Source organism: Medicago truncatula, chromosome 8, assembly GCF_003473485.1.
Source record: "Medicago truncatula cultivar Jemalong A17 chromosome 8, MtrunA17r5.0-ANR, whole genome shotgun sequence".
NCBI classification, from domain to species: Eukaryota; Viridiplantae; Streptophyta; class Magnoliopsida; order Fabales; family Fabaceae; genus Medicago; species Medicago truncatula.
Genome location: NC_053049.1, coordinates 13,427,833 through 13,451,922, shown reverse-complemented (window position 1 = coordinate 13,451,922; position 24,090 = coordinate 13,427,833). Strand labels below are relative to the sequence as shown.

Below are 24,090 nucleotides of genomic sequence, written 5' to 3'. Positions count from 1 at the left end.
TCTTCCTTGGAATGAAAATACTCCAAGTGGAGTACTATAAAATTCAATTTAATTGAATTGTTTCCTTTATTTTTTAAACTAGTATATATGAAAATACCAATTGTGGAGATTGCTTCTTGGTTATACACTTTAATCACGATGTGGAGATATATTGTGTATTTTACAAATCAGAAATCTTTGATTTTAGTTCTACAAAAAAAAGAATAGTTTGATTTTAGTTAACTATTATAACTAGCAGGGCCGTCCCTGGAGAGGTGCAAACAGCTCTATAGAGCTGGGCCTCCACAATTTTGGGGCCAAAAACATATATTATTTTTAAATATATAATGCTGTCAAATAATTAATATATGCCAGTAACTTTGTAATAATGGTGTGCGCTAGTGGCAAAACACTGGAGTCTGTAGCATTTTGGCTCTAGTTCAACTCCCACTTATGGCAAATTTTTATATTTTTTTTTCTTCCAGCATAATAGGGTCTTTTTGGTCCTAATTTTAATGGAATTGAGGTCTATATCCTCAATACTATCTCTTCTCCTTCTAATTCAGTTCAATTATAATGTTTTTCTTTTTTAAGTCTAATGGTCTTTGTCGTATATAAACGCAAAGTTCTAACAACAAACATTATAATTATTCTTTAAAAAAATTAAAATAAAATAAAAACATAATAGTTTTGTTTCTCTTTTAATTTTTTTAAATTTTTTTAGGAGCCTTTTTTTACTAAGAGAGCAAGACCTTCAATTTTACAGGGACGGCCTTGATAACTAGACTTAATTACCAGTGCCGTTTTTTTATATTTTTAGGCCTAGGGCGATCGCCGTCCTCGCCCTGTCTCACATACGGCCATGATAATTACATGTGTCTTTCTTATTCACATATAATCTTACATGATTAGATATCCGGCTCAATCTTACCTTCCTGAACTATGTTGTTCATCAAACTGTCAAATAATGATAAAACTTCTAATTGTCTGTAATATTATATTCTATGGATGTCCCTGTATAATTCATAAATATAAATAGAATTAAATATGATGCAGTAAACAATGAACTCTATTTAGGCCAAATATTGAACAGCACATTATAATGGAATGAGAAACATAATACAAATGGTTTCGTGGTGTAGTTGGTTATCACGTCAGTCTAACACACTGAAGGTCCCCAGTTCAAACCTGGGCGAAGCCATCTGCTCTTCCTATTTTTTTATCATTTCTATTTTGATAGGCCTAAATCTGTGCACATTGGTTGGTTTTCACATGATAAAATAAAAAACCTAAAATCTATCTTAGAAAATTTGATTAATATACTCTTCATCAACATACATTGATAGACCAACAATCAACAAAAATGTAACTTTTCTCATTACAATCAACAAAGGGTTCACTTTCTGGAATCGACGTTGAAAGCTTTGTGCTCGGAGACCAACAATTCGCTTTCTGAACATCGGTTGGGGTCGAAGGGTAGGGCAACGGAATGGTAACAGCTGAACTAATATCAGTAGTTGTAGTAATGACAGTGGTGGAAGGAGGAGGAAATTTGAGGTTTGTAAAACGCCTTTTAGCACCTCTATGCATAAGTGTTGCACAATACTTCTGACCAGGAAGAACCGCGCTCTTGCATCGCCACTTCTTACCGTCTGTTCTTCGGCATCTACCGGGTTCAGGTTCTAATATACTGTTTGTGTTGTTGAGGTATGAGTCATTGCAACCAGAAACTGAAATTACATCAGAAAATGAGCAAGAAAGCTCTATTAGCTTTGTGATGAAAAATTTACCCTCAAAGTTAGTAATATAACATTGACATGCAAATAAGAGATTCATAAACTAATACTACCTATATCCCTATATATATAAACTTCCTTTTGAAAACAATTTTGTTCCTGAGTATAAATCTCATTTCAAATTACTATATGCAATTATATTAATTTTTCAAATGTATTTTTATTGATACTATAAATTTGTCATTGGTGATAAGAAGTTAGAGTTAAACACTTTCACACACTATATTTTAGGAACATTTACACAAAATAGACATTAAATACATTGCATACTCAGGTTACATAGATGTAATTTCATACTACAAACAATACTCACCAATAACATTAGTCTTTAAATTAGAACAATATAAGAAAACCCCTTGATGTGTCTTTTCAATAACACTACTTGCAAGTAATTTCACATTTTCCCAACAAATTATTCAAACTAGAGGAGTTAGCTCCTATGAACTTAACATGAGATCAAGACACAATCCTCAAACAGCAAAGCAAAAAGACTTAGGCCACATAAAACATTTCAGGTGGCCACATAAACCAAAAAACAATGGTGCAGCTTTGGGGGATTTAATTTCCAAATGGTTTCGTGGTGTAGTTGGTTATTACGTCAGTCTAACACACTGAAGGTCCCCAGTTCGAGCCTGGGCGAAGCCATTGAGTTTTTTTTATGTCACATTTTTTCTATAAAGATAAATACTATATGTTCAATCCAAAAAACAGAATTTATGAGTCATTAGGAACATAAGTAGAAAAGGTTGCTCTCATACCATATAATAACATAAATTACACACAAATAGAAAATATTATATATATTTTATTATATAATACAGACAAATATTCAAATTACATACATTTGTGTAACTAGCTTCAATAAGGGAAGCACGGACACCGACACGGATAATAATTTGAGAAAACAATATAATTTAGTGTAATCATAAGTGTCGTGTCGGTGTAGGTGTCAGACACCGACGCCTGTCCGACACGGGACACGCCTAATCCAAGGAGCGTCCGTGCTTCATATAACACAAATTACATTATTTGCACACATTAACGTAAATCACATTACTTATAAATTTCAACCAACATATATGCCTCATGACCAACATTAAATTGTCACCATCTAGTCATTAATATATTAACTACTTGAGGCAAAGATCTTTTGCAAAACCATTGACTTGTGGTATATTGGTATCAATCTCAGATAAAATGGTAGAGTGACGATCTTTTGGTGCCATAGGGAAGCATGTGACAACAACTTTTCCCCAAGCTCTTCCAGTTTCAATGTAACCAAATGCATCAATCACATTCTCAAAATCATATTCACCTTTTGGATCAATCACAGCTTTTAACTCTCCTCTTTCCAAATATGGTCTCAGCTTTTCCAATATTTCACCACAAACTGTCAAACTTGAATAAACTGCTCTTTCATGTGATGCTGGCCATGTTATGTCAACTATTGCTCCATCTTTCTTTGCTACCACAAATGATTTCTTGCAATCACCTGAAAATATTTCATATAAGATCATCGCCACTTTTCTCATGTATTATAAAAAGTAATTTATAATGGATTCGAGGAGAAAAACTTTACCAACTGTATCATAAATGAAATCAAATTTCTCCTCAATGTCTTCATACTTAGTCTTAGTATAGTCAACAACTTTATCAGCACCAAACTGCTTCACAAATTTCAATTTAGGAGTGCTACATGAAGACACAACATAGGAAGCTCCAAACATAAGTTTGGCCAATTGAAGGACCAAAGTGCCAACACCACCTGCTCCACCAACCACAAACATTGTCTCACCCTTCTTAAAATCTCCTGTTTTGAATCCTTCTATTGCTGTCTGTACTGCCAAAGGCAAACTTGCAGCTTCCTCAAATGAAAGACGTTTAGGTTTTCTTGCAACTAAGTTCTCTTCCACAACAATGAATTGTGCCAATGTTCCAAGCTGCTTTGGTTTTTCCATACTGTTGAAATCTTGTATGTTTCCATAGACTTCATCACCTATGTCAAATTTTTTGACATTAACTCCTTTTCCGATAACCACACCAGCCATATCGCATCCAGGAACCGCCTGCATATAAAAATCAAAGTATGATTAAAACATGCATACGAAAGTTACCATTGTGGCACCGACACTTCTGATTGCGTGCCTGTGACAGTGCTGCATAGAAATTTATTAGAGAAACACAAGAGAATACTTTTCTGAAAAAGGTTACTTATGCAACAAGCAACTTGCTAGGAATCTTGGAATGAAGAACTCCTAGCTCATTCTTGTAGTATACAAATATTTATTGATTACTTACTCTGGCAAGATATATACATTAATATGTAAATGTGCATCAAAGATATAATTTGTGTCCATAACTTCACATGTCCATTAACTGTCACATGATTGACAGTAACCATTATACACTAGTTCCATGGTCCTTTAAAAAAATGTTTATCCATTATATCTTTCGAAACTTATAAAACGGATAACTAAATTTGTGTAATTTAATATAATTCGAGCTGTGAATAATAATTTCCATGAGTAAATTCAGAGTTTCAGACACTCACAGGAAAATCAGATGGAAAAATAGGACGCATACGCCTCTTTGAATCGATAGGATTCAAAGCAGCAGCATAAACTTGGACAAGTAGTTGGTTTTCCAGAGGGGATGGAATAGGAAAGTCCCCTAGCTTAAGGACTTCCTTAGGACCATACTCCTCATAGAACCAAGCTTTCTGCATTTTCATATTGAAAACTTAGAACTTTTTTCTCTCAAATGGTTTTAGTTTATGCAATTAGACTTGTAAACCAAGATATATATAGTAAGTTGAAAAGTGAGGAAGGAATTATAATATCCTAACACTATCATGTATGTTTGAGGATAAGAGATTCAAATCCAAAAACATTATCATGTGCTAGTCGCTCTCTACCTATAACTGCTATACTTTCCTCTTATGCTCTATCCTCTTGCTTCTACAATAGATGCTACCCCACCAAAATTTAAGATGAAAATACAAAAAATGAATGTATATTGTATAGATATTTTGAGTGAAGAGCTTAATGAAATACTTATTCAATAAGTGCTTATTTTGTCAATGTTTATGTCGTAAGTACTTAAATTAAAAGGTTATTTGTGTTTCCATATGCATGTTCAAAATCTATTTACACAATTGTTTATGTCATAAAATAAACTCGAGTAAGCTCCAAATAAATTCTTTCAAATGTCTTTTGTGTTGGTATATAAATATAATTCTGACTACCTCTAAGATGAAAAAAAAAAAAAAAAAAAAAGGCATATTATCATTAGTGTAATGGGATCTAATATCATCAACAAAACAAAAACAGAGAAAATGTTTAGAAAAATAAAATATCAGTTCATAACATTTCTTGAAAGAGGTAATGTGTAGATAAAGAAAATGTTCATAAGCCTTCTTGTGTATATCATGAAAGCACTGTCATTTCCATCTTTCAAGAAAGCAAATATTAAATCACTACAGAGGCCTATAAAAATGTTTTCAATCTTCTAATCCTTCCTTTTCTCATCTTGTATATTAGTCTTTGTGCTTACTAGAATTTTTCATTCTATATTTACTGATTGTAACGTTCAAGAGAGTTCGTCCAATGCCATAACAGTGTTATGTGGTATAAGAGACAAGAAACAAATATACTATTTCTTGTGGATTAGAAAACTAATGCATGGATTTTTGTTTTGTTAACTATGTTATTGTTATTGGTGTAAACTATTCGCCAACTTTGTTGATGACTAGTCTCTGTTGGGGAATTTGACTGGCTGTCTTTCGTGGAGTTTTTCTTCCCAATCACATTTTTTCCATTCACAAAGCTTGAACTTAAGACCTTACGCTAGATATCTAAGTCCAATACTACTCATACCAACATAATGTTGGTTACTAATTGTTAGAACAACAACCTTGGTTCAAAAGCACACATATACAAAAATCGCAAATAGAGAACACATGATATTTGATCACAAAGTTCAGCCAATTATGCTTAGGTCTTCGACTGAAGAGCAGCTACAATATCTTTCTATTATTCAAGCTTATATGGTTACGGAGAACAATTTGTGTTCAAATACTACGCGTCCACTCGAGCAACATGTCCACTTATCAGTAAACTATGAGCCATATATTCAATGCTGATGCATGGGTTGCTCTCACATCTTGTTGTTAAGTCTTTGTCGATCATCCAAGTGGGATAAGGTAGATATGTTTGAACTGATATCCATTAATTCTTGTTATCCACACTGAAAAACAAGCCATCAGAAAAAACATTGTGGTTGCAAACTCCTCAAAGCATAATCCATTAGTTTGAAAGATGTGGTTTAGAGAGTGGCATTTAGAAAGACTGAAAGAGATGTGGTGTAACTGCAACCTGTGGAAATATTATCCATAGCCAACTACCAGTCAATGCAAATGCATTGCAAAGAACTTAGTCTAACAACCTTAAAATTCTTGTGTGGTGATATCTCTTGGAAGTTGGAACAAGTCCCACATTGTACAGTATGGTAAAGAAAGAAGGAGGTCGAGACTATATACATTGACTTTAGTTATTCGGTACAAGTTGTGCTAGTCGAAAACACTTTAATTTTGTATCCGACTTACCCAAGAGCGCTTAGCTGAGATGTCACATGTCTCTTCTAGCTTATCCAAGGTCTTGGGTTTAAATCCAGCCTTCGGCAAAGTTAAAAGTTTATGGGAGTTTACCGTCCATTTAGGTCCCACAAGGCTCAAGAGATCAGTCTCCGCAGTTCTGCGCGGAAGATACCTAGTTTACATAAAAAAAAAAGTTTGTATCCGACTTTATTCTTTTCTCTTATACTCGTGTCTTAGAGTGTTGCGAGATAGAGTTCGGATATTTTCTTTTGATAGTGTAGGTATACTGGGAGCCGTGAAATGTTTGAAAGAAGTCTACGTGTTGTAAAATCTTCACGTAGTATTCCCTTCGGTCATATTTATAGGAGATATTTTGATCATCAAAAGTTAATGCAATTGGTCTAAATTTTGAAGTAGATACATACATCAAAGTTGACCTAAAATGTCTCTTATAAATAGCATAGAGGGAGTATTATTATCTGGTTCTCATATCAGACAACGATTATATATATGTGATCCTTAATTTTTCTTTTTCCCAACAGTTTAACTTGCTAATATTATCCATACCCAACTACCAGTCAATGCAACTGCAGTGCAAAGTACTTAGTCTAACTACCTTAACATTTTCTATCATGCAATCCAAAATAATAAATATAAAAAGGTGAAATACGAAATACTTTCGACTTGTTTTGTTCACATTTTTAAATTCTTAAAATAAGGGAAATAAAATGAAAACAGTTTAGTATTTTCCATAATTATAAACGTTTAAACTCAAAAAGATATTTGTGTTAGAACTAATTAAAGAGATAGGTGAATCTAGCTTGCAAACTCAACTATTTGATGATAACTCATAGACTAGAAGTGAAAAACCTATCAATTGTTATTTTAAACAAAGTTATTCAAGGGTGCAAATATATATGATAAGTGAAAATAACAATGTGGTTGGAGTTCATTTGATTCTCATAGAAATCATCCATTAGATTGAAAGAGATTGATGTCCTATGATTAATGTTATCAACATCCAACTACCAGTCAATATTCCAGTGCAAACCATTTGGTCTAACCTTAACAAAAACATCCTTGCACTCTTGCCTTGTTTTGTTTACATTTTAAGACCATAGTGAAAATGTTTACATTTATACATGCTTAAAACGAGTTAATGAAAATAACCCAGGGCTAGTTTGATTAGTTTTTTAATGTAATCATAAGTGAAGATATGACAACTAAAAGTGAAACTGAAAAGCAAACCAAACGTTAATTGAGGAAAAGTGGGAGATGGCTGGATACGAAGTTGAAAGCAGCAGTTTTTATTTTTTCCAAAAATTAAGATTAACAAAACATAATACAATACTAGTAAAATAAAATCTTACAACAAATGTGGACGTGCCGGAGTGGTTATCGGGCATGACTAGAAATCATGTGGGCTTTGCCCGCGCAGGTTCGAATCCTGCCGTCCACGTTTTTTTTTTTATTTTGATGAAATATTCTTCTACTTATTCTTTTGTAAATTCTTCTTCGATATTAAAAAAAAAAAAAAAAAAAAAGGATGGGTGCGGGCACCTTTGGAGAGATTTTGTAACATTATGAAATTTTATTTTTTTTTAGATTTTTTTTTGGTGGTGGCTGGGGTTGCATATTTTATGCATTGTCCATACCAACTGAGTTAAGCTCACGAAAACGATAAAATTTTATGAGATGCGTAAAAAAAATTATTAACATGAGAAAATTGATATGATAAAATTTTAAAAACTCATAAGTATTTTCAGCATATCAATTAATATAATGTTTCTATTAAATATTTTTTTTATTTTATACGCAAAATATTGTTCAATATTTAAACAAAAATCGTTGAAGATTTTTTGAGTTCCCTTACCAGGAGATTAATATAGCGACTTAAGCTTCAATCACAAAGTTGCAAATCACATAAAAACTTCGTAAACCTTGTCAAAAAAAAAAACTTCGTAAATTTAGAAATTCACATTTTCTAAAGTATTAAAAAAAATATCAAATTTCTAACTTTTATATGTCATTTGAAATTTTCTAATACTTAATAGAACAAAATACTTTTAAAATTTTCATAAATTAACAACAAATTAAATCAATGATTATATGATATTTCCGACATTTTAAAATTAATAAAATAAAATTAATTTAAGGTACAAATAAGAATAATTATACAATACGCCTAAGATACGTTAACAAAAAATTTATACTAAAACTTATATGTATGTAAAATATTTGAAGAAAATAAACATTGATTACTCTTCATTATTATGTGTATGTAAAGTTTTCTTGTAAACCATATTATATTTTCATTTGTTGGAATATCTAGAAGCATTCAAGACAAATTTGTTCAACGTTGATTAATTGATTCATCGAGAAACAATTCTAGTTATGCATATCTAAAATTGAATCATATACATCTATTGAATTTCTACAACATTGTCTCACTTTTTACACTTCATATTTTCTACGATGCATATATGTGAAATATCTTGTAAGTATCTTTGTGAATCTATGGAGTATCATATAAGTATTAGATAAAATATTTTTTAAAATTAAAATAATTAATTATGATACTTTGTGGGTACGTATCCGCGAGTATCGGTATCCGATACGTATTTGATACGGGTACGTCTGCATTTTTGGATATTCATGCTTCATAGGTCAAAATAGTCCTTGATATTAAAATAGTCCCTTATTGTTGACATTAAATTCTTTCATATAGGGCCTGATATGACATAAGTAAGTACTTGCATAGACTAATATGACAATAAGTAAGTACATTAAGGGATTAATATAACAATATTAATGCAACATTTTAATGTAAGAAACAATTTTGACTAACATAGTGCATAATCAAAGACTATTTTAAAATTTTGTTATATTAAAGGGCTATTGTAATTGATCCTTACGCATTCAAGAACCAAAATAACTATTTTTTTTTTTTTTTATATTATACATTTTAAACTATCTTTACACATTTTTCTTCCATTTCCTAGGATAAACTACCAAATTGATCCTTTTGTAAGTTATTATCAAATTAATCTCTAACTCAGAATATTTTAAAAAAGTATTTGTCAGAGTCTTTCAATTCTGTTTGGACTCTTTTGTTTCTTTCTTCCATACCTTATGTTAGGAAGGACTTTTTGATGTGGTAATATATTTTATTTTAGCCTCTTAAAAAAAAAAATCTTGTATTTATGTTTTTGTTGCAAATAATTTAAGGGTAATGATGGATGGTAACTACGAAAAGCTACGAATTATGTTAATTGCTTACACTTTGAATGTCGTACCACCATGTATTCCATAAAGTAAGTATTTTTAGCATTATTCAAGTGATGATGATTGTCAAGCTTTAATTGCCACTGCCCCATGATTTGTGTTCCAGCATACTAAATCTGGTTTTTTATTCCTTTAAAACTAGACATTTGTGCATTCGTCAGTTTTCGTACGTGAAATTAATCGTACCATATAGCATTGCTCATAATTTAATTGAGAACATTTAGAAAAAAAACAAAAATGACTTTGAAAAAAAAAATTTAATTTTATAGTGACTTTACAGACAAGACAAGAAGAAAAAAAAACACGAGTGCAATTGATGGAGTAAATAGTCATTTCCCCCCTGAAATTGTAAGTTTCATCAATTACCTTCCTGAAATTTCATAACGTTAGTCAATTTACCCCTCCGTCAAATTTTTCTGTTAGTGAACATGACGTTTTGCAAATACCCCCTTGAAGTTTTGCACTTATGTGCAAAATGCCCCCCAAACTTAAAAAATTTATATTATTTTTTCCTTAAAAACAAACAATTAATAGTTAAATATTAAAACTAACTATTAATTTTGGAATTTTGGAAAACTACATGCATATATACATCAAAATAGGCTCCAAAATAGGGAAAAATATGTATTTTTTAAAGTGACAATAATGGGATGATTTGTGGATTAATATTGGGGGTTGTGTAGTTTAAATGGTTTGAGCAAATTGTTGAAGGAGTTGGAGAGTTAAAAGACTAAGATGGTGAAGGAGAAAATATAAATTTAAATCTGATTATTAATTTGTTTATAAACCTCTAAAAATAATAATTTGTCTATTAGAAATAACCATTATTGTCATATTAAAAATACACATTTTTCCCTATTTTGATGTATATATGTATGTAGTTTTTCCAAACTCCAAAATTAATAGTTAACTTTAATATTTAACTATTAATTGTTTGTTTTTAAGAAAAAATAATATAAATTTTTAAGTTTGGGGGCATTTTGCATATAAGTGCAAAACTTCAACGGGGTATTTGCAAAACGTCATGTTCACTAACAGAAAAATTTGACGGAGGGGTAAATTGACTAACGTTGTGAAATTTCAGGGGGTAATTGAAGTTTTGTTAATTTCAGGGGTAATTAATGAAACTTACAATTTCAGGGGAGAAATTGACTATTTACTCGCAATTGATGATTTACTTGAGTAACCATCGCCACCCCTTCAAACAGCCACCACCACACTCACAAGAAAACAGATGAACGATAACTATGACCTCAGAAACACCGTATTGCTGCATTTCACACGAATTCTTCCAAACAGCCACCGCAAACCCAAACAAAATCGCCGTAATCCACGCTTCCGGCGTCGCCAACCTTTCCCGCCAAAATTCCACCTCCCCAAACTTCAACCAAGACTTCACCACGCTCTTACAACAGCGCGTCGATTCCACCTCCCCGCCGTTCTACCACGGTGACCGTTCTTTCACTTACTCTCAACTCTTAGACTCCATTCGTTCTCTTAGTTCTCGTCTAAGCTCTATTCTTCATGGTGCTCATGACCCGCACCTGATTACAGCCAAATCTCAAGGTTCGTTATAACGGAAATTTAGTTAGAGAGTTAGTTAGTTAATTTCTCAGTTAGTTTTTGAAGTGTTTTCTCTGATATTTTTAGTTTTTTTTTTGTTTTGTTTTAATTTTTACGCAGAAGCTTTATCAGTGTCCTTGCATATGTGTCATCCCAACTTTGTATCGATAATTGACCTGTGGAGCAGAGACACATACACGGATACTGATATGTCGACATTGATAATGATTAGTGAAAATATCATAATTTATGTAATCACAAATGTGTTGGTGTTGATCACTGACATGATATGTCTTTGATCAAAAGTGTCGGTGTTATAGAGTAATTGAATCTCTAGGTTTGTTATTCACCTGATGATGGAACTTTTGTTACATAGGTAGTTAATTCCTTTGTCTTTTTATTAAGCATTTATAGATGGATAAAAAGGTTAACTAAGCACTTATATAATAAGCGCTTATGTATTTAAGTTATTTATATAACCAAATATAAAATAATGTCAAACTGCTTTCATAAACTGTCATGCAAAGCTTATGGAAATAAGCTGAAAACAACTTGTGGACATGTCATAAGTTGTTACCATAAACTCTTGCAAATAGTCTCACAAGTGCTTATGCCAGTAGGTAAGCTTAAAAGGTCGATCCAAACTGGCTCCAAGTAATTTGAAATGAGGCTTATATTTAGGGATATAAGTAGTGGTGAGTTAGTTTTTAATTGTAATTGGAAGCTTCAATTGAGAATATTGTGAATGAATTATCTCAGCGTGAGTTTTTCGTGTGAGCATGTTGTGGGTGTGCCGAGTAAGGTTTTTGTGTTTCCCTCTCCTTGCATGACCTTGTTCACGTCATGTGACCCATTCTGGTGATGAAGCTAATTTAGGGTATATTTTGTTTGGAAGGAAAGGAAAAGAACCAATAAATTTGTCAAATCGAGTAAAGGAAGCGATTATTGCGAAAATCTCTCATTTTATGTCTCATTATTTAATAATTATAAAGTTAATGAAATACGTGGTTTTGATTTTCCAAATGTTCACTCTTTACAAGTTTTTGCAAACACTTTACTGGCTGTTATTTTGATTGTTTGCTATCTATTAGCTCTGTAACACCGGCACTTTAGGTAAAAGACACACCCAAGTATCAGACATGTGTTGGTGTCTGACACTCGCTCGACACAGACCTGTGCGGTTACGTTCAATCACTTCCATTTTCTGAAATTATTACTTGTGCCTACGGGTCAATGTTGTCTCTGGTGGCCGTATTTGTGTTTGTTCTTTCTTCATAATCTATTAGTTTTTTATATGTTCGAATGGGGAAATGATTATGAGCATCCTGTATTCTACTGTAGGTAATGATGGTGTCCACCGTGAAGAGGGAACTGTTCAGAAATCCGAGTCCTTGAAAAATGTCAAGCCTAGGGCAGAATCAAATGTTAACTCCATTGAAGAGTATAAGCCAAAGATAGTGGGAATTTATATGCCTCCTTCTGTTGAATATATTATTGCCGTTCTCTCAGTATTGAGGTGTGGGGAAGCCTTCTTGCCTTTGGATCCGTTTTGGCCAAACGAAAGGATACTGTCAGTTGCTTCTTCTTCAAATGTTGATCTCATTATAGGGTCCCAATCTTCATTTAGTAAAAGTAACTTGGACCGGCTTGATGAATCGCATTGGCTGGTAAAGTTAATTAGTTGTCCTATTTTGAGATACTCCATTGAAGAAAATCTTCAAGAATGTAGTTCTTCAACAGATTTCGCATGTCATTGTTCCAATGAAAAGAAAAGATCTTTTTGTTATCTGATGTATACTTCTGGTTCATCTGGAAAGCCTAAAGGAGTGTGTGGCACCGAACAAGGTAAGTTGTTACTATAGTTTGTTGCGGCTGCTACTTTACAGAAAACAAGATTTACTTACTTAAATGTTATCTTGTGCACTTGTCAGTTTCCTAACCTTCCTTATTTCCTTGATACACATGAAAAGAAGCATATCATATTCAACACCTATTGGATCATAGAATTTTTAACTTTGTATGAAATAAATCGATGTTCAATATTCAAAAGTTCTCCCATTTTTGGACGAAGCAACATCCTGTTTATATGTATTCTCATGTGTGAAAATCCATTCAGTTTTACACCAATGAGTTGAACCATGGAGACTATATACTCCCTCCATCTCTATATTTAAGCTTTCTTTGTCTTTTTCACATTTCTTAAGAAAAGTTGTCAGTTCAATTAATGTGCATATTTTGTGTGTGAATATTACTAAATTGTCCTTTGTTTGTATGTGTATTAAATTTGACCTTTCATATTTCAAGACAAGACAAGTTAGTAGTATTAATTAGGGGTATGTTTAGGAAAAAAATAATTAATGCATCGAGTAATTTGTATAAGGGCTTATATTTAGGGACACATTTTTTTCTCAAAGAGTGCTTATAATGAGGTTTGATATGTAAATATATGGAAGGAAATGAACAAGTCTTGTATGTGGTCTTAATTCATGTGGAGATCGATAGAGATGTCATGTATAGGATTCAAGCTGGGTGAATGATATAGAGAAACATATTAGCTGTAATTTGCGATCACATTGTGCCTATCAAACTATAAAAAAAAGTTTTATTACAGGACCAATGCTGATCTATGTATAATGAGGTGCCAACATGTGAAAAAGAAGTTTAGTAGAGATAAAAATGTTGAGGCAGATCGGTGTATATATATGCATGAAGATATACTAGAAATAAACATATTTAGGAAAACATTTGAGTAGCACTCACTATGCAGAAGATGACTGAAATTCATGTAAATATGGTTTAGTCATGTGAGAAGAGTACCAATAACAGGCTCAGTGAGAAAAGCAGTTCAAATAGGAATATGCATGAAAACATAAATAGGAACATTTTAAACTACCTTGCTAAAAAATCCTTTTATTGGAATTTTGGTTTTCGATAGAGCCTCACTGTGTCAATTGTTCCATGTAATCAATCCTACCCAGTGAGAGTGGGCTTGATTGTTACTGTTTATTTCTTATTGATTGATTTTAGTTATTTTCATCCCACACAATAATGTTTCTGTCTAAATTCTTATGCTTTTAAAGTAAAAGTTTATGATCAATAATATTATTTTTCTATCATCAATAATGTTATTTTTCTATAATGGATATGTATATTCTTGTATCACAATTTGATTTACATTCTTGCTAGGTCTTTCAAACCGCTTTTTATGGATGCAAGGAATGTATCCTTTGACGGGGCAGGAGCTATTGTTGTTTAAGTCGTCAATTAGCTTCATCGACCACCTCCAAGAATTTCTCAGCTCTATTTTGACTGCTTGTGTATTAATTATTCCTCCTTTCAGCGAGCTCAAAGAAAATGTTTATTCTATAATAGATTTTCTACAGGTATGGTGGTAATTCCCGTTATAGCTTTTGTGATTTCTGTATTGCCATTAATGATCTTCTACATTCCTATTATTCTCTATTAGCTAGTGATGAAGTTATACTTAATTGCTTACCCTTACCTGTAATATTAAATGCTTCTGCAGGCTTATTCTGTTAATAGGCTTACGGCTGTTCCATCACTAATACGGACAATTCTTCCTGTATTGCAAACTCACACCGACTTGCGTATCGAAAGTTCACTGAAATTGCTTGTGCTAAGTGGTGAAACTTTTCCTTACACCTTGTGGGAGACGCTTTCAACTATATTACCAAAGACATCAATCTTGAACTTATATGGAAGTACCGAGGTTAGAGAAGAAAACTATGCTTCTACTTTGAGATTTTTGCAAGAAAGTTCATACTTTGTATTTCCTGTATGGTTCTTGTTATGAAATTCAATGCTTCTACTTGATAGATTCAATGCTTCTACTTGTGAGATTCAATGTCGTCATTGAAACTCTTGCACATAATTTGACTTGATATTGTTTCTTTTCTATGTATGAAGGTAATTTGAATTATTGTTGTTGCTGCTTTCTTGTCTACTGTTCTTGCTTTGTTACTGCAATCCGATGGTATGTAGCCACACATATTATAATCCAAGTGAATTAGTTAGAAACAGAGTTGCCATACATCATAATTATTATTCTCATCACCACTGGAACAGCTGCTCTATTGAAAATTTAATTTATCAACATGCCAAGTCGAGGAACCATGAAATGACTAAATTCAAAACACTAAATAAGAAATTTAGAGAATATTGGAGGGTTTAATTAAGGTATGGTAGGAAATTAGAGACCAATGGAGGGTTTAATCAAGGTGTGATAGAGTAGGTTTGATTTATAAAAATTGGTTGACACATTATCCACTTGAGAGTAATGCTTGTTTGACTTTTGAGTTGTTTTTATTTCTTTTGCTATTTGTAAAATATCAACCATGGGTATTATGGTTATTTTTGGGGTGACAAGACAACAAATATTCAAGCTATGGTATGGAGAGGTGAAGAATAGGCTAAAGCTAAGGCACATTGGTTTTGATGAACTTAATGCAACTTGAGTTATGTAGTTAGATTTTGTAACAAGGATCTTCATTGGGTTGGCACTTGTCTTATTTAATGCATTAATTTTTCTTCTTTTAATTTGAATGTAGATTATGTTATTTTATTTGTTTATGTGAATTTTCACAGTTCTTATCATATTGCACTTTGCTATTCTTTTCTATCATTATCATTGGCTATTCTAGTCTTACAATTCTTTTCCCCATCCATTTTTTAACTAAGGTCTCCGGCGATTGTACATATTTTGATTGCAAGAGGATACCATTGGTTTTGAAGGAAGAAATGCTAACAAGTGTTCCAATAGGTTTACCAATTACTAACTGCAATGTAGTGCTTATTGGTGAAAACGGTGCACCAAATGAGGGTGAGCTATATGTTGGTGGTTCTTGCATATTTAGGGGTTACTACGATGAATCTGATATAATGTCTGAAGGATTTGTAAAATTGCCTCAAAATTATGGTTGTGAAAATTCTGTTGATGTTTTCCAAAGCGAATTATACTTTAGAACTGGTGATTTAGTCAAACAGTTGCCAAGTGGTGATTTTATATTCTTGGGAAGAAAAGACCGTATTGTAAAAGTCCATGGGCAACGTATTTCCCTGGAAGAAGTTGAAAATTTGTTAAGGGAACATCCAAATATAAATGATGCTGCTGTAGTTTGTCGAAATCTTCAAGCAGAGCTTGTGTTTATTGAAGCCTTTATAATATTGAAGGACAAACAACAACTGGGTGAGTTATTGGTACCTGCAATCAGAAGTTGGATGATTAACAAACTTCCATCAGTTTGGCTCCCCAACCGTTTCATCTTTACAGAATCATTTCCCATCTCTTCTAGTGGCAAGGTTAATTATGAGTTGTTGGTTAGCTCAGCATTATTGACCAAGAGTGTCAAGGATAAAGTTGGTAATATTAGCTGCAGCAATCTTCTGCAACTTATTAAAAAGGTATAGTTTCAGTATTTTATATAGCTCAGCATTATTATGGGGGAGACTGTATACTAGGTACTGTTGCCCAGTTCTCTTCTCTGAAAATCTAATCACCATTGGCAATGAATGCACACAACCACAAATGAAGAGGAAAAGAGATTTATATGGGGGGATGGGAATTGTGTTTGTGCCCGTCGTCTTACTTTTCATAATAAAAATTTAGTTATCTGCTTGTTAGCCAAACCCATGAAAAATTTAATGGAAGTAAGAATACAACCCGCTATAGCAACAATGTAGTTATTGCAACTTACAATTTCAGCACAAGGTATGACTTTTTGTGCTTTGTCCCCATTGTAATCCTGAGGTATTTTAATGAGGCAGTGTTGAGAGGTGAAAACCATTTCTAGACAATATTTTGTTTCAGAAGAACAAATTTATAAGTCAGTTTGTTCAAATCTTTTCAAGCATGTTCATTTTGTTTAGACATCTGTATGTGATGGTTTTGTATATCGGCTCTCTCATTTTAGAGGATCCCCTGTTCTCCTCTTTTTCTCCATTTCAGAAGGAATAATTTATAGCTCAGCTTGTTCAGATCTTTTCAAGCATGCTTCGTTTTGTTTACACATCTGTAACTGCTTGTTTTCCTTTTGGGCCTTCTCATTTTGTTTACCCCTTTTCTCTCTAATAAATTCTTTTTTCATAAAGCAATTGCTGTCTGCTCTCTGATTAAGTCTTTCCTTAGATGATCTATGATGCATTACAAATAATGAATGAACCTATGACTCTGTAATATAATGAGACATGTTACTTCTATATATTCCGTTTGTACATGTCTATGCATGTAAATGTAACTTGCTGGCTCCTATACTATTTATGTAAAAAGCATTGTGTCTATCAAAAGTTTTTGATCTGATGATGGCTTTAACAGATATTTCACGATGCTTTGCTGGTTGAAAAGTTATGCAATGACGATGATTTCTTTATTATGGGTGGCAACTCTCTATCTGCTGCACATGTTGCTCACAATTTGGGGATTGACTTGAGATTTCTTTACTACTATCCATCTCCTTTTAAGCTTTGTATGGCTCTTCTCCATAAAAGAGGATCATGCTCTTTGCATAATAGGTTGGATAATTGTTTGCAATTAGACACCGACATACAAAATAACGATTTTTCTTCCAATCTTACTGAAAGTTCATTTCCTCTTGAGTCAAGGATGATTCCCAAAGATAAAGTTGATGTTTTGTTCCCTTTTAAGCGATTAAAAAGGGGTTCTACAGATGTTGTTACATCAGGGGGAGATGAACCGTTTCCTTGGCATTCCCTTGCAATATTCTCATCATCTTCATTTAGCCGCTGCAACAAGGTGTTGTATAAAGGGCAAACTTCTGTAATGGATACACACCAAACAACTTGGTCATCCAATGTTCCAAGAGGAAGCAGAGGTCACATGAAGAGCTTTTGGAAAGTTTACATGGAATCTTGTGTTGATGCTTCACCCATGGTTGTCTCAAAAGGATCAGATTTGTATTTATTCATTGGATCTCACTCACACAAATTTCTCTGCATAAATGTTAGAAGGTATAAACAAAATATAGTTAGTATAAATGGTTTTATCGCATAGTGCTTCTCATGTTATTGATCTTAAACCAATAAATGTTTATATTTGAATTCTTCATTTTATAGTTTAATCTCCAGGGTTTAATGAAAAATTATAATACCACCAATGACAATTTTTTAAATCTAATTTGAACCAATATTGTACCCTTGGCATCATGACGATTTCATGAACTCTTAAAAATTTATTTGTACAGATTGTTGAATGATGTAGATCACATACCATATTTACATCTTAGTACCTATTTTTTCGTAAAATGCATCAAGTGATATAGATTTCTTTTACATGAAAGAATGAGAAGATTGCTTACACTCTTTTCTCTGAGACTATCTGCCACACTTTGCCACACTTTTACTGTTTTTCACAATTTCTTTCACTATTAGATATGTTCATGCTATCATGCTTTGTAGCGGATAAATAGAAACTGCATGTTTGCTTACCAAACTGATCCTATATATGTTCAGCAAGGGTAAAATGTAAATCATTGAATCATAGCAGCACTATGCACTGTTGATGCTATATCTATAAAAAGAAGTTTAGTAGAATTTGGTATATATTTTCTTTTCTAAAACTACTCAAGCTGCTGCTGCTGCTTAATAATTGGTTTAGTGGTTCTATGCAGTGGGAGATCAAACTAGAAGGTCGGATTGAATGTACAGCAGCGATTGTTTCTGATTTTTCCCAGGCAAGTGTTCAATTGTTAAGTACTACAAGATTCTATCCATTTGTTCTAACATGTCGTATTTCTGTAGGTAGTTGTTGGATGTTACATGGGGAAAATCTATTTTCTTGATTTTTGGAATGGACACATCTGTTGGATTTTTCAAACATCTGGTGAGGTATCTAGTTTTAACATTGTAATTTTGTTTTTTCTTCTTTGAGGTTTTATGGTGTCTTCCTGAAGGTTTTAGGTTTTCTTAAGTCAAGTTATTTTTTGTTATTACCACGCATATCATGTGAAGGGATGTAGTGATTGCAGAAGGAACTGGAAAACAGATTGACAGGCACCTGTTAAATTTTTACCTTCAGTGAAAACCTTTTGTTTTTATCAACCAAAATCTACAAGTGAAATAATAATAAAATAATATTTGATTCTTCGAAATTTCATTTTTGATGGTATGCAGAGACATAGCAGTCCTGCACTCTTGGTTTTTTTCACATTCCTTTTATTTGGTACTTTTTCTATTTTTTCCTCTCCATGTTGTGCCTAGTACCTAGCATCATTTATCTCATTATTTTCATTTTAGGTCACGTGGTTATAACCCCCCCCCTTGTGGTCAATGTCTAATTTATGTTTCAAACTCTTGAAGGTTAAATCACAGCCAATTGTAGACACATGCAGACAATTGATCTGGTAATTCTTTTTTGCTTCTCTTTCTATGTATTCAGGTGATTTTGCAGACTTTCTGTATATCGTTATTTCCGTGGATGAGTTGATCTATGGTGCATATTTGATTTAAGTATCTAACAGTTTGTGCTAAAATTAGTGTTGACGTTATAGCCTTATAGGTTTTAGATAAAAAGGGAAGGAAAAGAATAAAGACTTTGAATTATGAATGTAGTTTTTTTTTGGCAAAGGAATTATCAATATGGTTTTTTTGGTTACAATTATCAATATGGTTTGATATGATTAATGTTTATGATTTTTTATACAAAAAGACGAAGTTGTAACCCTTATTTATACTAATTCGGATCCAAATCCTAACTAAACAGGAAATAGTCTATAGGTGATGATAACAAAATATAGTCAAGAGATGGTCTAAGATACACGAAGATAGGAAACTAATATCATGATAATTTAAGATACTCTAAGATAATATTCAAGATCTTATAACATATTTTAGGACTTCATATTCTCAGAAATTCTGAGTTCCAGTGGGACTATGTTTGCTGTAGAATGTGCTTCCCTTTGAATTCATATTTTTTTTTCTTGACTCTTGTTGTTTCTTGACTGTTCTGTTTTGGAAGATATCATCTGCTCTGTCCCCTGTAGCCCTTTGAATTCATTTCTTGAATGATTTTTTTTTATAATACTCTTCCATGTTTATATTGGACTAACTATGGGTGAAAAGCACATGTTTAAACATCTTTTATTGTCAGAAGTACATAACCTATGTTAAAAAAAGTTGCTATATGTAGCTTGATTGGAAAGTTTTCAGCATGGTTTAATGTTTATACAGGTGTGGCTCGTATGATCATACCTTATACGCTCTCGATTACAAAAATCATTGTTGTGTCTATAAGCTGTCATGTGGAGGCAGTATATACGGATCACCTGCAATTGATGAGGTGAATTTCACTTCTTAAGGACATAATAAATCTATATTGGTTAGTTAAACATTTTATACTGAGTTCTTAACCTTTTGTACTAATGTTTCATGTAGGTTCGTGGCTTGCTTTATGTGGCCTCTACTGGTGGTCGTATAACAGCGGTATCAATATCAGTACGATCAATTCATAAATCTATTAACATACTTGCAAAAAATATATATTTCTTTCTGGAGACTTCAATTTTTTACTGATATAGACTGCCCCTTCTCTTGATACCCAAATTTCAGATTTTAGGTTTGGGTTATTGTTAAATAATAAAATACTATATTAGATATGTGAGCTTCTTCCGAGTGGATTCAAAAGTTTTGATTTGTTGGTAACAAACTCTGAACTATGATATTCGATGTTTATACTGAAAACTGATATTGAGAAGGCTTATCCACTGGGTATGGTTAATCAACAAAAACTTCTTAGCTTGCCTTTTACTGGATGACTAAAGACTAAGGAGTTAATCAGTTGAACTAATGATTAACCATCAGCATGGAATAAATGAAAACAGCTTAATGGAACTAAATTAATTGTTCATCCATTTTGGTTTATGACAAATCTGGTATAAATTAGAACATGTTTTGTTTTGCTTAATTTTTTAACGCGGAACAGCTTTTAAATCTCTAGTGATCCAATATAAATGGACAAGAAAAATTATAAAAGGGAATGAAAAGAAAAGATTAAGGTTTCTTTGCTGACACAGGAGATTCATCCTTTTATTTATCATTAGATGCATGAATATATATCTATTGAAGCCGCCTACATGTTCAAGTTAATTGAACAATTGATCTTAATTCCGACTAAAGTATTCCTTTACTAAATTCAGGGTTCGCCATTTAGTATACTGTGGCTACTTGAATTAGAAGTTCCCGTGTTTGGTTCTCTGGCTGTCACCAAAAATGGAACTGGTATGTGTCATGCACTCTTCCTTTTGATGATTGTGTCAATCACTCTTCATTAGACCGGTAACCCTTTTTCCTATTTGTGTAGTAATATGTTGCTTGGTAGATGGCCATGTTCTTGCATTGGATCCCAACGGATCTATAGTTTGGAAGGTATGAAGTATGAACCTTCGTATATTTGCAATTTGTTCCCTGATGAAGGAAGTAATTTTAACGTGCCTTTTTTGTCAATAAATTTTGTTCAGAAAACAACTGGTGGTCCAATATTTGCTGGCCCGTGCATACCTTCTGTTAATCCTCACGAGGTCAATTATTCTCTACATGGATTTTACAAATATTTGTTTTTTACCTTTTAACTCTTCACATCCTTTTGTCAAGGTCAATAAAAATTGTGAAAATTAATGTTGGCTTCTGTTTAGCCTGTAGTATGTTCATATTTTGTCAAGGTCAATAAAAATTGTGAAAATTAATGTTGGCTTCTGTTTAGCCTGTAGTATGTTCATAATTAGTAATAAGGAAAGTGTTTTGGGTCTGGTTCACTCAATTTAATACCTGTAGTGCATCCGCGAAGTAAAGCGTATTTGTGTCACTGTGAAGTCTCGGTATTGGTGTAATTAATTATTGGGTATATTATTAGCATTACAGTTATTCTAAATGATTGACAAATCATGTATTTATATTATTATTCTTTTATTTCACCGTAGGTGCTTGTATGTTGCAGAAATGGAAGTGTGTACTCATTCAAACTGGTGAGAACCAGCAGATAAACTTGTTCCTTTTTTTTCCTTGCCATCTTTTTGGTCAATTTAACTTTTGACTGTACAGATTCATCATGTTCAGCAACTTTTTTACTTTGAAGTTTGAACTGATTGAATTTTTTTTTTTTCTCTCTCTCTAATTTGAACTATATTCAATATTGGTCTCTCTAGTTTTTATTTATCTAATCAAGTCTCTCTGTTTCTAAATTAAGCAAATCTGTACTGGCTGTAAATTTTCTTCCATCCGGAACATATCCAAACGTTCAGATATTTTATAATGCATTTGCAATATGAAATGAAATACTTTTAAATGTTAAGAAGTCACAAAATTCATGAAATTGAGTTTTTTATAGGATGTGAGACTAGAATTTTATGAGGGGAGAATTTAGGGAAAAACCTATTGTTAGGTCGTTGTCCCATGTAGTACTTATACAGTGATAAAAAAATGATTTTGTTTCGGTTAATAATGTTTGTTTTATTCCGTATGTTGGATTAATACCAGGAAAAGGGAGATCTAATATGGGAATACAACGTTGGAGATCCAATTACTGCATCTGCTTATGTTGACGAGCACTTGCAGCTGGAGGCTGATGCCTCCCACACTTCAGACAGGTTAGCCTAGTTTGTTTTCTCAGTTAAAGAGACAATATCAGCTATCAAATTCAAACATTTTTTTGTCGTTTTCAGGTTAATTTGTGCTTGTTCTAGTTCTGGAGGCATACACATTCTTCGAGTGAACACAAATTTCTCCGAAAATACAAATCATCTAAAAAGCGAGGTGGAAGAGTTTGCAAGACTTAAGTTGCCGGGGGATATATTCTCTTCACCTTTAATGATAGGTGGCCGGATTTTTGTTGGCTGTAGAGATGACTACTTGTACTGTGTTGCTCTAGAAATTCCAAAGCAACATGAAAGTCAAAACCTTGTCTAGTTGAGATTTTGCTGAACTATAATAGGTGGTTGGTTGTATGTGTGTTAAGTTCTCAAATCTACGAAATTCATGCTAGAAGACTCCTACCAACTTTGGTAGCTCATATTTACTACAAATATAAATAAATGAAATTCATGCACGAGCACCATATATATATATATATATATATATATATATATTTGTTATCTTTACTTATACCAAAATAATGTTATTTTCTATTTATTTATTTATTTATTTATAAAATAGATAATTAACAGGGAAAAAAAATCACATGTAAGAGATCAAGTGGAAACAGACTTTGAATTTGGAGATCCTTGAGTTTGAGCCCCTTTGGTGTCCTTGGAGGGAGCCAAGTGGAAATATATTTCTAAGTGTTTTTCGAATCTAAAGATCTTCTCTGTTTTGTATTCCGGCATCATCCCATTACCATAAAAAAATCATGAAAAAAAAAATGAGCTACATGTAAGACAATTCTTGATTTGACTCATAAGAACTTAAGAGAATTTTTTTTTTTGAAGAAGCTAAACTAACCCCTCAAATTGGCACCAGAGAGGATCGAACCTGAAACCTTGAGGAGGAGCACACTTCCAGGTTCCAAGCCAATACCACTAGGCCAATCCAAGTGGGTTTTAAGAGAATTCTTGATCAGATTTTATTTATCTCTCGACTAAAAATCACACTTAATAGAACGAATCGTTCATAAAAACTTAAATTCGACTCAGGTAAGACAATTCTTGATCAGACTTCATTTATTTCTCGACTAAACTCTAAATAATTATGATCCATTTCTCTTACTCCCTCCGTCCCAAATTGTATGTCGTTTTAGGGAAAAAATTTTGTCCCAAATTATATGTCGCTTTACAATACCAATGCAACATTAATGTTACTTTTCCTATTATAACCTTAGCTATTTATTACTCTCTCTTCTTTCAATTCTTTCAT

General features: G+C 32.7%; 2 protein-coding genes and 3 non-coding genes across 9 annotated transcripts; 4 read left to right on the top strand and 1 right to left on the bottom strand.

Moving 5' to 3' along the window:
* The first annotated feature begins 1,106 nt into the window (after nucleotides 1-1,106).
* On the top strand, nucleotides 1,107-1,180 carry TRNAV-AAC (transfer RNA valine (anticodon AAC)). The gene has a single exon. It is a non-coding gene; the product is annotated as a tRNA-Val (tRNA).
* Nucleotides 1,181-2,346: 1,166 nt separating this feature from the next.
* Nucleotides 2,347-2,420, top strand: TRNAV-AAC (transfer RNA valine (anticodon AAC)). Its single transcript has one exon. It is a non-coding gene; the product is annotated as a tRNA-Val (tRNA).
* A 129-nt stretch (nucleotides 2,421-2,549) lies between these two features.
* On the bottom strand, nucleotides 2,550-4,566 carry LOC11416757 (2-methylene-furan-3-one reductase). The gene is made up of 3 exons (XM_003627610.3): nucleotides 4,327-4,566; nucleotides 3,355-3,841; nucleotides 2,550-3,267 (listed from the first exon to the last, which is right to left on the bottom strand). The coding sequence occupies exons 1-3, from the start codon at nucleotides 4,504-4,506 to the stop codon at nucleotides 2,906-2,908; spliced, it is 1,029 nt and encodes a 342-aa protein (XP_003627658.1). The 5' UTR covers nucleotides 4,507-4,566; the 3' UTR covers nucleotides 2,550-2,905.
* Nucleotides 4,567-7,746: 3,180 nt separating this feature from the next.
* On the top strand, nucleotides 7,747-7,828 carry TRNAS-AGA (transfer RNA serine (anticodon AGA)). Its single transcript has one exon. It is a non-coding gene; the product is annotated as a tRNA-Ser (tRNA).
* Nucleotides 7,829-10,820: 2,992 nt separating this feature from the next.
* On the top strand, nucleotides 10,821-23,287 carry LOC11443950 (putative acyl-activating enzyme 19). Of its 5 annotated transcripts, none has more exons than XM_024773406.2 (17): nucleotides 10,821-11,220; nucleotides 12,559-13,062; nucleotides 14,404-14,600; nucleotides 14,744-14,947; nucleotides 15,916-16,638; nucleotides 17,549-18,201; nucleotides 18,848-18,923; nucleotides 18,991-19,077; nucleotides 19,549-19,592; nucleotides 20,419-20,527; nucleotides 20,623-20,682; nucleotides 21,384-21,465; nucleotides 21,548-21,612; nucleotides 21,705-21,764; nucleotides 22,164-22,208; nucleotides 22,720-22,829; nucleotides 22,905-23,287. In XM_024773406.2, the coding sequence occupies exons 1-17, from the start codon at nucleotides 10,902-10,904 to the stop codon at nucleotides 23,146-23,148; spliced, it is 3,582 nt and encodes a 1,193-aa protein (XP_024629174.1). In that variant the 5' UTR covers nucleotides 10,821-10,901; the 3' UTR covers nucleotides 23,149-23,287. The 5 variants fall into 5 exon arrangements, with proteins under 5 accessions (XP_024629174.1, XP_039684807.1, XP_039684809.1 ...); XM_039828873.1 differs by having other exon boundaries at nucleotides 22,181-22,208; nucleotides 22,905-23,046; XM_039828874.1 differs by lacking the exon at nucleotides 10,821-11,220 and adding an exon at nucleotides 11,360-11,593.
* The last annotated feature ends 803 nt before the right edge of the window (nucleotides 23,288-24,090 follow it).

What these genes read in the sequence shown, in the direction of transcription:
- LOC11416757 (XM_003627610.3), bottom strand. Translation starts at nt 4,506, where the DNA reads ATGAAAATGCAGAAAGCTTGGTTCTATGAGGAGTATGGTCCTAAGGAA. An exon ending in TTTTTCCATCTGATTTTCCT is followed by an intron (nt 3,842 to 4,326) that starts GTGAGTGTCTGA and finishes TTTTATATGCAG; the next exon opens with GCGGTTCCTGGATGCGATAT. An exon ending in TTTCATTTATGATACAGTTG is followed by an intron (nt 3,268 to 3,354) that starts GTAAAGTTTTTC and finishes AAATATTTTCAG; the next exon opens with GTGATTGCAAGAAATCATTT.
- LOC11443950 (XM_024773406.2), top strand. Translation starts at nt 10,902, where the DNA reads ATGACCTCAGAAACACCGTATTGCTGCATTTCACACGAATTCTTCCAA. An exon ending in GATTACAGCCAAATCTCAAG is followed by an intron (nt 11,221 to 12,558) that starts GTTCGTTATAAC and finishes ATTCTACTGTAG; the next exon opens with GTAATGATGGTGTCCACCGT. An exon ending in TTGTTTCTGATTTTTCCCAG is followed by an intron (nt 18,924 to 18,990) that starts GCAAGTGTTCAA and finishes GTATTTCTGTAG; the next exon opens with GTAGTTGTTGGATGTTACAT.